Source organism: Thalassophryne amazonica, chromosome 12, assembly GCF_902500255.1.
Source record: "Thalassophryne amazonica chromosome 12, fThaAma1.1, whole genome shotgun sequence".
NCBI lineage: Eukaryota > Metazoa > Chordata > Actinopteri > Batrachoidiformes > Batrachoididae > Thalassophryne > Thalassophryne amazonica.
Genome location: NC_047114.1, coordinates 42,031,946 through 42,048,031, shown reverse-complemented (window position 1 = coordinate 42,048,031; position 16,086 = coordinate 42,031,946). Strand labels below are relative to the sequence as shown.

At 41.1% G+C, this 16,086-nt stretch overlaps 1 protein-coding gene and 1 pseudogene across 1 annotated transcript in view; one reads left to right on the top strand and one right to left on the bottom strand.

Moving 5' to 3' along the window:
* The first annotated feature begins 924 nt into the window (after positions 1-924).
* On the top strand, positions 925-2,568 carry LOC117521221 (annotated as a pseudogene).
* Positions 2,569-2,587: 19 nt separating this feature from the next.
* The window catches only part of LOC117521220 (MAGUK p55 subfamily member 7-like), a 94,317-nt gene continuing 80,818 nt past the window's right edge, over positions 2,588-16,086 (bottom strand). The window contains exon 17 of the mRNA XM_034182561.1: positions 2,588-2,752. Coding sequence (XP_034038452.1) covers positions 2,588-2,752 — 165 coding nt within the window. The remainder of the gene's footprint in view (positions 2,753-16,086) is intronic.

The window sequence follows — 16,086 nt, the reverse complement described above, 5'->3', positions numbered from 1 at the left end:
TTATGGTTTGTATAGTAGAGAAGCTTGAATCTTCGACTGGACTGGGTTTCTGTCTTGACTCTTGTAGAGAAGATTTTTTTCTTCTCTACAAGAGTCAAGACAGAAGCCAGACTACCAGAGCAAGAAATTTAGCTGAGGAAGCTCCTAAGATTAGAAGCAAAATGTCCTCGCGTGAAGCAACCCAGTCCAGTCGAAGATTCAGGCTTCTCTACTATGGAAACCACCTGGACAAGATTATGGTTTGTGTGAAGTTGCTGGATAATGGTAGGAATTGAAACATGCTGTCATACACGTCAATCCAAGACATCCCACATAGGCCGGTGAGTATGCAGTCCATGCAAGAACGGGTAATTGTATTGGTGAATGTACACGTCCTTTCAACATGGGGTCATGCATTATCATGCTGAGGTGATGATGGTAGATGAATTGCACATGACTGGACCTCAGTAACTTGGACTGTATTTCTATACCACTTTTCCATTTGATGCAGATGCTCATTACACTTCACAGAGATGATTCATATTCACACATATACTTCGATGTCAGCGTCCCGCCATGCAATGCGCTCGACACACATTTGGGTGCCTGATGGGGAAATCAAACTAGATCCTCAATCTGACTCCAGCTCACTGTTTTTACCTCTAGATCACATGTGTCAAACTCTAGGCCTGCAGGCCAGATGTGGCCCACCACGTCATTTTATTTGGCAAGTGCTTAATTGGTCGTAAAAAACAGGTTGTCTTATAGGTCTATGTTGCTTTAAATCGTGTTTTGACCATAAACTACATTTCCCACAATACATGGCGATTATGTTACCCATGAAGTGACGGCCAGAACCCCTCTGGTGACAGCATCCTGCCACTACATCGCAGTGCCCACAAGTGAGATTCATCAGATATAGAAATATCCACAAAATATCCCCAAATGTCCAGGAAGCGAAAGATTGATTAAGATGGAAGGCAGTTTCATGAAAGATGGGAAGGCAAATATATGTTTGTGCTTCAGGGAGAAAAACCGGTATGTCTTGTGTGTTACGAGGCGTTGTCGGTCATCAAAGAGTACAATCTACGTCGGCATTTTGAGACCAAACACGGAACTAAGTATGCTAAAGTTAGCCTTCAAGAAAAACAACAAATGCGAAAGAATTAAAAGGCAAACTGCGATCACAACAGAATGTGTTCACAAAAGCCACCACCAAAAATGATGCAGCAGTGAAAGCTAGCTTTATTGTGGCTGAAGAAATTGCTCGCACTTCAAAGTCTTTTTCTGAGGGTGCCTTTTTGAAGCAGTGCATGCTGAAGGTGTGTGAGCAGGTGTGCCCCGGCCAGACAGAGACTTTTAAAAATGTCAGTTTGTCAAAAAACACCATCGCGGACTGAGTTAAGGAGCTGGCAGCAAGCCTGTCAACACAGCTGGCTGAAGAGTCACGCAGTTACACAGCTTTTTCATTAGCTGTTGATGAAAGCACAAACACGGACACGGCCCACCTATCTATTTTTATTAGAGGCATAAAGTCGGACCTCTCGGTCACCGAGGAGCTCTTGGATGTAGCTGCCATGCATGGGACCACAACGGAACGGGATATTTATGAAGCGTAGAAGTCTGTAAGTAAAACTGGATTGCCCTGGGAAAAATTGGTGGGATTAACTACAGATGGTGCACCTGCAATGAGTGGAGAAAAAAACGGGCCAGGTTGGATTAATGAAGGAGACAATGCAAAAAAGTAACTGTCACACGCCAAGAAGCTTTGTGTGGAAAGGTGCTGGAGATGGAGAATATAATGATAACAGTCACGAAAACAGTGAACTTCATTCGGGCGCGTGGCCTGAATCACCGCCAGTTCCAGCTGTTCTTGCAGGAGATGGGCTCAGAGCACAAAGACCTGTATGCCGTACCATACAGAAGTGCGGTGGCTGAGTAGGAGCAAAATACTCAAATGATTTTTTGAGCTTAGGAAAGATATTGCTGTTTTCATGCAGAGTAAAGGAAAACCCGTGTCTCAACCGGCTGATCCAAACTGGCTGTGTGATTTTGCTGTTATGTGACATAACTGACCATCTTGCCCAACTGAATAAGAGGCTGCAGGGACTCAAACAAATGATCACGCAGATGTCGGACATGATCACATGTTTCCAGCGTAAACTTGACCTATGGAAGTGCCAAATGGAACAGGGCAATCTTGGCCACTTTTCTGTTTGTCAGAACATTTCGGCCTCACTTCCCGGTGTTTTTTCATGTACCAGGTTGGCTACCAAACTGAGCCAGTTAATGAATGAGTTTGATCAGCGCTTCTCTGACTTCAGAGCACGGCACTCGAGCTTTGCCATCTTTTCCAGTCCTTTCACCACCGATGTCAGCAGTGTGCCCCATCACCTTCAGATGGAGTTAATCGAGCTTCAAAGCGACAGTGGCCTGAGAGCAAAGTTCCAGGATGCTGAAATCGAGGACTTTTACCGTGTTCTGCCCCCTGGTGTGATGCCACAGCTTCAACTTCATGCTGCTCATGTTCTGTCTATGTTTGGACATCTTTGGTATCTCTATGCATACCAAATAAATAATTGTCCGTAGCTCATGCCCACCTATACCATCACCCCACCACGAAACCACTTGCTGACACAATGCCACACATGTGATCTGCCATCTGGCCCATAGATTGTAAAACAGGATTCGACCTTGAAGACAGCAAGTCTCCAAAGTGCCACATGTCATCAAAGGTGAATATTTTCCCAATCAAATTGGGTACAATGATGGGCTGTAGTAGGTTCAAGAATCTCGTGAGGATGACACCTGAGATGGATTCGGACAGTTTGTCCAGATAAATTCTTCAATTGTGCAAGAGGTGTCTATGTGTGTGGTCTCAGATTATTTGTCAGGTGATGAAGACGGATGCTTACACATGGTCTATGGTTGTGAGGACAGTTGAATGTCCTGCCACATTCTCAGAAACGATGTTGGAGGTGGATTATAGTTCTGAAATTAACACTCATTTCATGGACGTCAGCTCTGGTTGACATTCCTGCAGTCAGCATGCCAGTTGCATGTTCCCTCAAAATATGTGACAGTGCTGGCATAATTATGTTTAATCACCATCTTGATATGCTAGGCCTTCTAGGTGGTTGGATTACCCTGGCAAATGTAAACACAGATTTTACTATATATGGGACAAAAATCTGAGGGGAAATAAGCCTGGCTTCGATTAAAGAAAAATGAGAATGAAAACAAGTGTTGGATTTACATTTTTGTTGAATTACCAATCTTATGCAGTCATAACTCCCAAAAGCCTGGAACCCACAGATGCTTCCACCAGTCGAGAATATTCCATTTCTTTGGCTAAAAGAAGTCTGTGAAGAACTTTGTTTGGAATTATATAATCAATAAATACTGGAAAACCAGATGCAGTGGTAACGATGCATGCCCATTCCATAGAGTCAGGTCCAAAAGCAGTTGGACAGTGACAAAGTTTTTGATTCTGCCTCTGTACCTCACCACAATGGTGGTGAAATGAAGGTGATCAGAAAGAAGATGAGAAAGAGTGGAATCATCTCCACTCTATGCCAAAATTGGAATTCCTAACAAATGGATGAAACCCAAACATATCAAATAAGGCTAGAAAAGATCCGCACAAAGGATCAGTTGACTCATTAATACTGTCTGGGCCATACGTATTTCGGACAGACATATCATTTTTGTAATTTCTCTCTCAACGACCACAAGGAGCTTGAAATCAAACATCCAAGAGCTGCTTGTAGTGTAGACAATAAGGGCCCCTTCACACGTAACACGATTTAAGCTGACTAACGCATGAAGGAGGAATTGCATGCCATTTATGAAAAATTGGAGCTGCCTCCATCGCCTCATACACGTGTACGCACACCAGCGGCTGAAAGACAGAGAGTGCCCTGTGAGAGCCCATTCGATCCCTCTCGTGGCAGGTGTCGGCCAAATTCCAGGTGACACACATGAACATCTAACACTGCTCGCTTGACACTTTGAAAATGTGGTGCCATTCGCGCTGTCAGCACAAGAATAGTGAGCACACGATCACTTTTGAGCTGCCCCCACCAGTGTGGCGTTGCAAAAAAGCAACACACGTGCTGCATGTGTCTTGCACGTGTACGCGTGTTGCTCCCCCCGAAATACATCTGGCGTATGTGTGTTCCCCCCCCCGCACATGTGGCGTGGGGGGGAGGAGCACACAAGGAGCATACGAGCTGTTTTGCCGTGATTCGCCCTGATTTGTACTTGTTCATACGATGTGTTCAGGTGCCCTATGATTTAATTAAAGGGCCTTTACAAAAATACTGCATTAGCTATTTAGGAATGACAACAATTTGTATACATAAAGTCTTCATTTTTAGAACTCATAAGTAACTGAACAAACATGTATTATTTTTAATTTTCAAGACATTTTTCAAGTGCTGAACATTCTTGGACTTCAGTGGTATCAATCAGTCAGAAATACAAACAATATGATACTGCATGGAGAGTCTGTCTGAAGCAGACAGTGTTGGGACTGACACGGACCCACAACATTCTACAGCTAGCCAGGCCCCTGTAGTCGGTGCGGACCAAGGTAGCTTAGCCGCCGTTAGTTCCCCCCTGGCAGACCCCGTGCAGTCGGGAAGGCAGGCTGACTGGGTGACTGTGAGGAGGAAGCGTAGCCCTAAACAGAAGCCCCGTGTACACCGTCAACCCGTTCACATCTCTAACCGTTTTTCCCCACTCGACGATACACTCGCCGAGGATCAAACTCTGGTTATTGGCGACTCTGTTTTGAGAAATGTGAAGTTAGTGACACCAGCAACCATTGTCAATTGTCTTCCGGGGGCCAGAGCAGGCGACATCGAAGGACATTTGAAATTGCTGGCTAAGGCTAAGCGTAAATTTGGTAAGATTGTAATTCACGTCGGCAGTAATGACACTCGGTTACGCCAATCGGAAGTCACTAAAATTAACATTGAATCGGTGTGTAACTTTGCAAAAACAATGTCGGACTCTGTTGTTTTCTCTGGGCCCCTCCCCAATCAGACTGGGAGTGACATGTTTAGCCGCATGTTCTCCTTGAATTGCTGGCTGTCTGAGTGGTGTCCAAAAAATGAGGTGGGCTTCATTGATAATTGGCAAAGCTTCTGGGGAAAACCTGGTCTTGTTAGGAGAGACGGCATCCATCCCACTTTAGAGGGAGCAGCTCTCATTTCTAGAAATCTGGCCAATTTTTTGGGATCCTCCAAACTGTGACTGTCTAGCGTTGGGACCAGGAGGCAGAGCTGTGGTCTTATACACCTCTCTGCAGCTTCTCTCCCCCTGCCATCCCCCTATTACCCCATCCCCGTAGAGACGGTGCCTGCTCCCAGACCACCAATAACTAGCAAAAATCTATTTAAGCATAAAAATTCAAAAAGAAAAAATAATATAGCACCTTCAATTGCACCACAGACTAAAACAGTTAAATGTGGTCTATTAAACATTAGGTCTCTTTCTTCTAAGTCCCTGTTGGTAAATGATATAATAATTGATCAACGTATTGATTTATTCTGCCTAACAGAAACTTGGTTACAGCAGGATGAATATGTTAGTTTAAATGAGTCAACACCCCCGAGTCACACTAACTGTCAGAATGCTCGTAGCACGGGCCGGGGCGGAGGATTAGCAGCAATCTTCCATTCCAGCTTATTAATTAATCAAAAACCTAGACAGAGCTTTAATTCATTTGAAAGCTTGTATCTTAGTCTTGTCCATCCAAATTGGAAGTCCCAAAAACCAGTTTTATTTGTTATTATCTATCGTCCACCTGGTTGTTACTGTGAGTTTCTCTGTGAATTTTCAGACCTTTTGTCTGACTTAGTGCTTAGCTCAGATAAGATAATTATAGTGGGCGATTTTAACATCCACACAGATGCTGAGAATGACAGCCTCAACACTGCATTTAATCTATTATTAGACTCTATCGGCTTTGCTCAAAAAGTAAATGAGTCCACCCACCACTTTAATCATATTTTAGATCTTGTTCTGACTTATGGTATGGAAATAGAAGACTTAACAGTATTCCCTGAAAACTCCCTTTTGTCTGATCATTTTTTAATAACATTTACATTTACCCTGATGGACTACCCTGCAGTGGGGAATAAGTTTCATTACACTAGAAGTCTTTCAGAAAGCGCTGTAACTAGGTTTAAGGATATGATTCCTTCTTTATGTTCTCTAATGTCATATACCAACACAGAGCAGAGTAGCTACCTAAACTCTGTAAGGGAGTTAGAGTATCTTGTCAATAGTTTTACATCCTCATTGAAGACAACTTTGGATGCTGTAGCTCCTCTGAAAAAGAGAGCTTTAAATCAGAAGTGTCTGACTCCGTGGTATAACTCACAAACTCGTAGCTTAAAGCAGATAACCCGTAAGTTGGAGAGGAAATGGCGTCTCACTAATTTAGAAGATCTTCACTTAGCCTGGAAAAAGAGTTTGTTGCTCTATAAGAAAGCCCTTCGTGAAGCTAGGACATCTTTCTACTCATCACTAATTGAAGAAAATAAGAACAACCCCAGGTTTCTTTTCAGCACTGTAGCCAGGCTGACAAAGAGTCAGAGCTCTATTGAGCTGAGTATTCCATTAACTTTAACTAGTAATGACTTCATGACTTTCTTTGCTAACAAAATTTTAACTATTAGAGAAAAAATTACTCATAACCATCCCAAAGACGTATCGTTATCTTTGGCTGCTTTCAGTGATGCCGGTATTTGGTTAGACTCTTTCTCCGATTGTTCTGTCTGAGTTATTTTCATTAGTTACTTCATCCAAACCATCAACATGTTTATTAGACCCCATTCCTACCAGGCTGCTCAAGGAAGCCCTACCATTATTTAATGCTTCGATCTTAAATATGATCAATCTATCTTTGTTAGTTGGCTATGTACCACAGGCTTTTAAGGTGGCAGTAATTAAACCATTACTTAAAAAGCCATCACTTGACCCAGCTATCTTAGCTAATTATAGGCCAATCTCCAACCTTCCTTTTCTCTCAAAGATTCTTGAGAGGGTAGTTGTAAAACAGGTAACTGATCACCTGCAGAGGAATGGTCTATTTGAAGAGTTTCAGTCAGGTTTTAGAATTCATCATAGTACAGAAACAGCATTAGTGAAGGTTACAAATGATCTTCTTATGGCTTCGGACAGTGGACTTATCTCTGTGCTTGTTCTGTTGGACCTCAGTGCTGCTTTTGATACTGTTGACCATAAAATTTTATTACAGAGATTAGAGCATGTCATAGGTATTAAAGGCATTGCGCTGCGGTGGTTTGAATCATATTTGTCTAATAGATTACAGTTTGTTCATGTAAATGGGGAATCTTCTTCACAGACTAAAGTTAATTATGGAGTTCCACAAGGTTCTGTGCTAGGACCAATTTTATTCACTTTATACATGCTTCCCTTGGGCAGTATTATTAGACGGTATTGCTTAAATTTTCATTGTTACGCAGATGATACCCAGCTTTATCTATCCATGAAGCCAGAGGATACGCACCAATTAGCTAAACTGCAGGATTGTCTTACAGACATAAAGACATGGATGACCTCTAATTTCCTGCTTTTAAACTCAGATAAAACTGAAGTTATTGTACTTGGCCCCACAAATCTTAGAAGCATGGTGTCTAACCAGATCGTTACTCTGGATGGCATTTCCCTGATCTCTAGTAATACTGTGAGAAATCTTGGAGTTATTTTTGATCAGGATATGTCATTCAAAGCGCATATTAAACAAATATGTAGGACTGCCTTTTTGCATTTACGCAATATCTCTAAAATCAGAAAGGTCTTGTCTCAGAGTGATGCTGAAAAACTAATTCATGCATTTGTTTCCTCTAGGCTGGACTATTGTAATTCATTATTATCAGGTTGTCCTAAAAGTTCCCTAAAAAGCCTTCAGTTGGTTCAGAATGCTGCAGCTAGAGTACTGACGGGGACTAGCAGGAGAGAGCATATCTCACCCGTGTTGGCCTCCCTTCATTGGCTTCCTGTTAATGCTAGAATAGAATTTAAAATTCTTCTTCTTACTTATAAGGTTTTGAATAATCAGGTCCCATCTTATCTTAGGGACCTCATAGTACCATATTACCCCATTAGAGCGCTTCGCTCTCAGACTGCGGGCTTACTTGTAGTTCCTAGGGTTTGTAAGAGTAGAATGGGAGGCAGAGCCTTCAGCTTTCAGGCTCCTCTCCTGTGGAACCAGCTCCCAATTCAGATCAGGGAGACAGATACCCTCTCTACTTTTAAGATTAGGCTTAAAACTTTCCTTTTCGCTAAGGCTTATAGTTAGGGCTGGATCGGGTGACCCTGGACCATCCCTTGGTTATGTTGCTTTAGACGTAGACTGTGTTTCATAATTATTGTATGGCCTTGCCTTGCAATGTGGAGCGCCTTGGGGCAACTGTTTGTTGTGATTTGGCGCTATACAAGAAAAAAGTTGATTGATTGAGTTGAACAGGGGGCGTAAATGAACGGACAATGTATAAGCCAAAATACAACAATTTAATGTTGCAAATTGTGCACAACGGAATACAGACAAATACAGTTTAAGAATGATAGTCAATTATACGAAAAGTGATGTGTGGGCAGGCTCGAGGATAGAAGACGTCCGTCCAGAGAAGAGCCGGGTCCCACACGGCTTCCACCGCCAATGGATCTGAAGAACACTGGAGCTGACAAGCCCTGAATCTCCAGGTGGCCACCGTCTCCAGCTGTCAGACCTTGTACTGCTGGCAGGAAGCAGAGAAAGTTAATGGTGGGTGTGTGGATAGCACCTCCACCTCCGAAGTAGGAACACATGAGCAGCTCCTGTTACCACTTATCTGGATGGAGTGAGAGGCGAAGACGTTGCTTCTCTCACTACACGCCAACCCAGCAGAGTGCACCACAGGAAAAACGGCTGCAAAACAGATCAGACGTAAGTCACAGTAGGGATACAGCAGAGAATATTACCTAAGTAGTAGATGATATCTCGGCAGCGAGGTGGAGTTGCTGCCCGGCTTTTAAGGTGATGGTGATGATGAGTGACAGCTGGTGCTTGTTGATGAGTGACAGCTGTCACTCCCGGTTGCTCCGGCGCCCTCTCTTGCCTGAAGCCCGCACTTCAGGCAGGGCGCCCTCTGGTGGTGGGCCAGCAGTACCTCCTCTTCAGCGGCCCACACAACAGACAGTTCTCAAAAACCAAATGACTAGGCAAGGTGACTAGTGAGGGAAGCTTCAAAGACACCCATGACAACTCTTATGGACTAAAGGCTCCCACTGGGGAGAGGATTAATTGCGCATGAACTGAGTATACAAATTTTGGACGTTCGTTGTCGTCTGCAACAAAATTGGCCAAGAATGACAAATGTCTCAGTATGAATTGCGGATATATTAATAATGTATAGCGAATATATGACGAACAATCACGGATGTATAACGCATGTATTGAGGAAACGGACCGGACGCATTGCGATTATCACGGAAATATTACGGATGTATTGAGAATGCATTGCGCATGTTGTGGAAACAGCGGTTGTATTGCGCATGCACGGCATCTGCATTGCAGTCATAAAAGAAGCGCACTCGGGCCTTTCGGCATCACTATTCACACCAACACCACAGCCTCTGGAGCGATTGCTGGACTTGGACAAGTTCATTGGTATGTTGTTGGATGTCAGCAACTATCACACTACATCTTTGGGGATCCATAACTACATCTGTATGTCTCCACAGCTGGACTGGCAATGACTGACAAGTATGTCGAGTTCTGCCACATTTATATAGTACTTTGGGTTTACATAAAGTGTTTGTTATGCATTTGTAAATTGTCCGCAAATCAGATACAAAGTAGACGTAATACAGACGCTTTTGGCCAATTCATACATGCATGTTTCATGGATATTGTGGATGTTTAGCAAATATAAACCAAGTTTGTGCGCAATTCACATGTTAGTGGGACCAGGCCTTTATAGGCTTCTGTGCTTCTGACTGGAAAAAACCTATATACATATTGCAACTTCAGTATGTTTATTCACTAATTATACAGTTTTATGGTGGAGTGGAGTAGAAAAGGATTTTTATTTTTTAAGAGGACAGATCAGATCTAAGCTTGAATCTCTCATATCCCTTCTGGCAAATTGTAGCTTAAATGTAATGACTTATTTTTAAGAAAATCTGTCATACAAATCATACAATCATCAAACTGTATGATTTGTATGATTGTATGATTATTATTTCTTGTATTTTGTCTTGTTTGTTGTACTTTTTATCCCATTATCATTGGGGGTACCTGTGTGGAAAGGGTCAAAGACTTTCCCTTCCTGGGAGTCCACACAGAGGAGAAACTGACCTTGGACAGGAACACCACACAGTTGGTAAAGAAGGCACAGCAAATACTTCACTTTCTGAGAAGCCTCAGGAAAAATAACATAAACCAGATATTGCTCATGTCTTTTTACTGCTCTACCATGGAGAGCATCCTCACATACGACCTCTGTATGTGGTTTGGCAGCTGCATGGTGGCAAACAAGCAGGAGCTCCAGAAGGTTACCAAAATGGCAAAGATCACTGGGTGCCCTCTACCCACACTGGAGGACCTTCATGGCTGTTACAGTCTCAGAAGAGCCAACACCATCCTTAAAATATCCAGTTCTGTTCATACTTTTCTCTTTTATTAAATACAATCTCTTTTTTGCTGCTACATGCTTATAATTTTTATTTCTTTAATTTGCGCTCTGGACATACCTATTTCATTTGGTGAAATTTTACGTTTATTTTTCTTTTCTTCTCCAGACCTTTCAAGTCTGCGTGTGGTTTTCTCATGTTTATATTTGCACTGAAAGGCTTGCACCTGACCTTTCACTGTACTGGTTACAATGACAATTAATAATCTGTTTCTGTTTTGTCATCTGTCAATTACTGTCATTGCTTGTGGTGTGTTTACCATCAGGCCCACCTTCAGTTAAATTCATATTGTGACACCAACACATGATAAAAACCAAAAAATAGTAAGTTTTCATGAGGTTTTTCTCATCGTTTCCACATTGTATCTTTCACAATGTCGTCAGTGTGTGCTGGCCTTTCCCTAGTTCCAGAACTGTACCAGGTGACCCACAATAATTTTTGTTTTGACTGGGAAACTGTTAAGAATTATGTTACACATGCACACACTTTTCTTAAAAAAAACAAAAAAACATCAGTAGTAGTCACATGATAATGATGTCAATTTGAGAGTTTTCAGTACAAGAGTTGCGCACAAGGCAGACTAATCTGATACCATCTGGCACTACATGGGGTGAGTTATTTGAGATGAAATCAGATATTTTATTTAAATATATAGGGGGTTGGGCAGTGTAATATTGGACAAACAAGCATCACCTTAAGGAGATGAGGGAACAGGAGATCAAGCCAGAGTCAATGCATTAATTAGATGATTAAAATTAGATTTTAATCATAAATTGATCTGTTCACAAACCTTTTTTGGGAAGCTCCATGTTTCAGTGGCCAAGTGGTTAATGCACTTTCTTTCAAAACAGAAGGTTCCCGGTTCAGGGCCACTTGGACCCAGTCTTCATGTAATGTGCGGTTGTGTCAGGAAGGGCATCTGGCATAAAACCTGTGACCAAATCAACATGTACATCCATACTGGACTTGTGTCCAGTGTGGATGATGTGATGACCCCTGGCAAAAAGGAACCAGCGTGCACTTTAACATATTAAAATTTTAGGCCTGTTTTTCAGGGTTTTTGATCTAAATAAAGGCAAAGATAAATTCATATAATAAAAATTAGTGGTTAGTGGTAGCTTCAGCTAATTGTTTTAGCAGTATATGAGTTTAGTGTTATCACAATTAACTTTTCGATGAGCGGGTTAGCAGTTTTAGAAGCTAACTATTGGGTTAGCAGTGCCTAAAACTGGTGTACACACCCAAAGGTCTAAATAAAAGAAAACCCCTCTGTCCCTCATTCGTAAGTCACAGATACAACAGATAAGCTGACATATTCTGAATGCACTTTTTTACACTGTACAGTCTAACATTCACCCTTAAGCGACCAAGCTACATTAGTGACTAATATGACCGAGTGGGGTTATTTATGACCCCATTGACTTTATATTGAAATACATCTATATAAATGATTGTGATAGGGTTTTTCATATTTTTTCACTTTGTAATATATTTGTCCATCATCCTTTTCATCCCCATTGTGGGCATCAAGAATCAATCTCAATGCCTGTGTAGCTGTAATTCTGTCAGGTTTGGGGATTTTGTTGGGTGTTATGGGTTAATTTTGTCTTTTACTTTTCTGTTTGGGGTTTGTTTCACTGCGTTCTCTTGTCTGTCACTTGGGTGGAAGCCTTTCTGTTTTCCATGCCCTGCTTTGGATCTTTATTTGTTTATTTGTTATTTATTTATTTATTTTGTCTTCCTTGCCTTGCTGTGTTTTTAGTAAATTGCCTGCTTGTTTTTTGACCATGCTTCTGTCTCTGCCGTTGCTGATTTTGGACTACCTTTCTGTGTACTGAATCCCGCTTGTTCTCTCAGTAAATCCTTTTGAACGAATCCCGTTTGTGTCTGAGCAAAGCATTTGTGTCCAGCCATTTCATGTCATGAACCTTGATAAAATCTTGCTATTCTGGCTCTGTTGGCTATGCTTCCTTGCAAAAGCGTAAAATATGATTAGAGTTGGCAAATTACAATACCATCTGAAGCTATAATGTTGAAAATCTCATATATCTTTCAGGGGTCATAAGTGACCCCACACAAGTTTGGATTATACTTTCCACACAGATAGGCAGATCCTTGCAAAATTCTGTGAACAAATGCAGGACAGATGGATTGACAGTTTCATGGTAGGAAACGTTTCCAATTAAAATTATAAAAATGGGTGCACACAAATATATGCACGGGGTCATAAATGACCCCACTCGGTTGCTTGAGGGTTAACAAGAAACCATGCACTAGTGATGTGTGGATCAATCAAAAATAAATAAATAAATAAATCGATATTTCTAAAGTCAGTAATGTTGGGTGAATATGCATTATATCAACTATTACCAGGAGTGACAGGAACACCAGCAGCACAGACAAACTGCAGGCTTCTAGAGCACACACACACACACACACACACACACACACACACACACGCACGCACGCACGCACACACACACACACACACACACACACACACACACACACAGTGCATGGCAGAGAAAGAGCAACGCTGTATGGACATATTTTACATCTGTAAATGAAAATACTGCCAACTGTGATGTCTGTAACGAGGCTATTTACTCCTGTTGCAACACCACCAACTTATAAAAGCAAAATCCATGAAAAAACTACGAGCTGCAGAAAGAAACCCTACAGCACAGACAGAGACAGTGTTCACTGGCAGAGGCCAAGAATATCCAGGTACACTTTAAGACTGTTTCATGGAGCTAGTCTGTATAACTTCAACTGAAGAGCATTTTCAGAGTGAAAAACAAGGCAAAAATCTAAGTTGATAACATGTGCCATAAAATATGAACACATTTTTATGTTAACATATTTTAGTGACCTGATAATTTCATTTCATTTATTGTATTCTTTTTTCTATGGTAATGAATTAAAAACCACAAGAAAAATTGCACTTTACAGAGTACAAAATAATCAAATCAATCAAATCAATTTTATTTATATAGCACCAAATCACAACAAACAGTTGCCCCAAGGCGCTTTATATTGTAAGGCAAAAGCCACACAATAATTACAGAAAAATCCCAACGGTCAAAACAACCCCCTGTGAGCAAGCAACAGTGGCGACAGTGGGAAGGAAAAACTCCCTTTTAACAGGAAGAAACCAGGCTCAGGGAGGGGCAGTCTTCTGCTGGGACTGGTTGGGGCTGAGGGGAGAGAATCAGGAAAAAGACGTGCTGTGGAGGGGAGCAGAGATCAAACACTAATGATTAAATGCAGCGTGGTGCATACAGAGCAAAAAGAGAAACACTCAGTGCATCATGGGAAGCCCACAGCAGTCTAAGTCTATAGCAGCATAACTAAGGGATGGTTCAGGGTCACCTGATCCAGCCCTAACTATAAGCTTTTGCAAAAAGGAAAGTTTTAAGCCTAATCTTAAAAGCAGAGAGGGTGTCTGTCTCCCTGATCCGAATTGGGAGCTGGTTCCACAGGAGAGGAGCCTGAAAGCTGAAGGCTCTGCCTCCCATTCTACTCTTAAAAACCCTAGGAACTACAAGTAAGCCTGCAGTCTGAGAGTGAAGCGCTCTATTGGGGTGATATGGTACTATGAGGTCCCTAAGATAAGATGGGACCTGATTATTCAAAACCTTTTAAGTAAGAAGAAGAATTTTAAATTCTATTCTAGAATTAACAGGAAGCCAATGAAGAGAGGCCAATATGGGTGAAATATGCTCTCTCCTTCTAGTCCCCGTCAGTACTCTAGCTGCAGCATTTTGAATGAACTGAAGGCTTTTCAGAGAACTTTTAGGACAACCTAATAATAATGAATTACAATAGTCCAGCCTAGAGGAAATAAATGCATGAATTAGTTTTTCAGCATCACTCTAAGACAAGACCTTTCTAATTTTAGAGATATTGCGCGAATGCAAAAAAGCAGTCCTACATATTTGCTTAATATGCGTATTGAAGGACATATCCCGATCAAAAATGACTCCAAGATTTCTCACAGTATTACTAGAGGTCAGGGTAATGCCATCCAGAGTAAGGATCTGGTTAGACACCATGTTTCTAAGATTTGTGGGGCCAAGTACAATAACTTCAGTTTTATCTGAATTTAAAAGCAGGAAATTAGAGGTCATCCATGTCTTTATGTCTGTAAGACAATCCTGCAGTTTAACTAATTGGTGTGTGTCCTCTGGCTTCATGGATAGATAAAGCTGGGTATCATCTGCGTAACAATGAAAATTTAAGCAATGCTTTCTAATAATACTGCCTAAGAGAAGCATGTATAAAGTGAATAAAATTGGTCCTAGCACAGAACCTTGTGAAACTCCATAATAACCTTAGTCTGTGAAGAAGAGTCCCCATTTACATGAACAAATTGTAATCTATTAGATAAATATGATTCAAACCACCGCAGCGCAGTGCCTTTAATACCTATGGCATGCTCTAATCTCTGTAATAAATAACACATTCCACACATTTGGAGATTTGTTTAAAATATATTTTTAGAAAGCTTATGAAATGAGAATCCACAAACACTGTACATATTTTTTTCAAACGTTGTTCTGGCCAATATCTTCAATTTCCAAAATTGACAACCTTCTGCAATACTCAGGTTTGTTGTGTAATTTTGGAGATTTGATCAGCTATACATATTTGTAAAGCTTATGAAATGAGGAATCCAAAAAACAGTGTTTCCCCTTTTTTGGAAAAGGTTGCATGAGTTATGATCTATGTGGGTATCTTTTCCTTACTAAATAGATTTATTTGTAACTGTTCATTATTTAAAAATCAAAACAAAAAATGTATTCAATCCGTTTTTCAATTTATTTTATTTAATAGCACCAAATCACAACAACGCTGTCTCAAGACACTTCACACAAGCATGGACTGACCAACCCCCCTCAACAAGCACACAGGCAACAGTGGTATGAAATTGGCACTACTAGTAATTTGTAATAGTGGTTATGACCCCTTCAACCAAGAATGGTGCTGTTATTTGTTAATTGTGTACCATGAAGTCAGCGCACAAATAACCAGAAGTCAAGAAAGTGAAAAGTTAGTTTCTGAAGGTCACCAATTTTAAATAACAACCTTTGAACAAATGGAAACCTTGTTTTTTGAATTCCTAAGCTTTCTAAAAATGCATACTTTATCAAATCTCAAAAAACAAACAAAAAACCTAACGTAATTGGTCATTTCATAAGCTTTCTAAAAATGTATAGTTTACCAAATCTCCAAAAAACTAGCACAATTACACAAGAAATCTGACTATTCATGCATCCTTAATGGCCCCTTCACACATAGTGCAAAGTTTGGATGGCATTTGGACGAAAACGGCAAAACAGTTCAAAATTATCGCACCACGAAACATTGTGCCAACGGGCAGGCATGCACAAACCC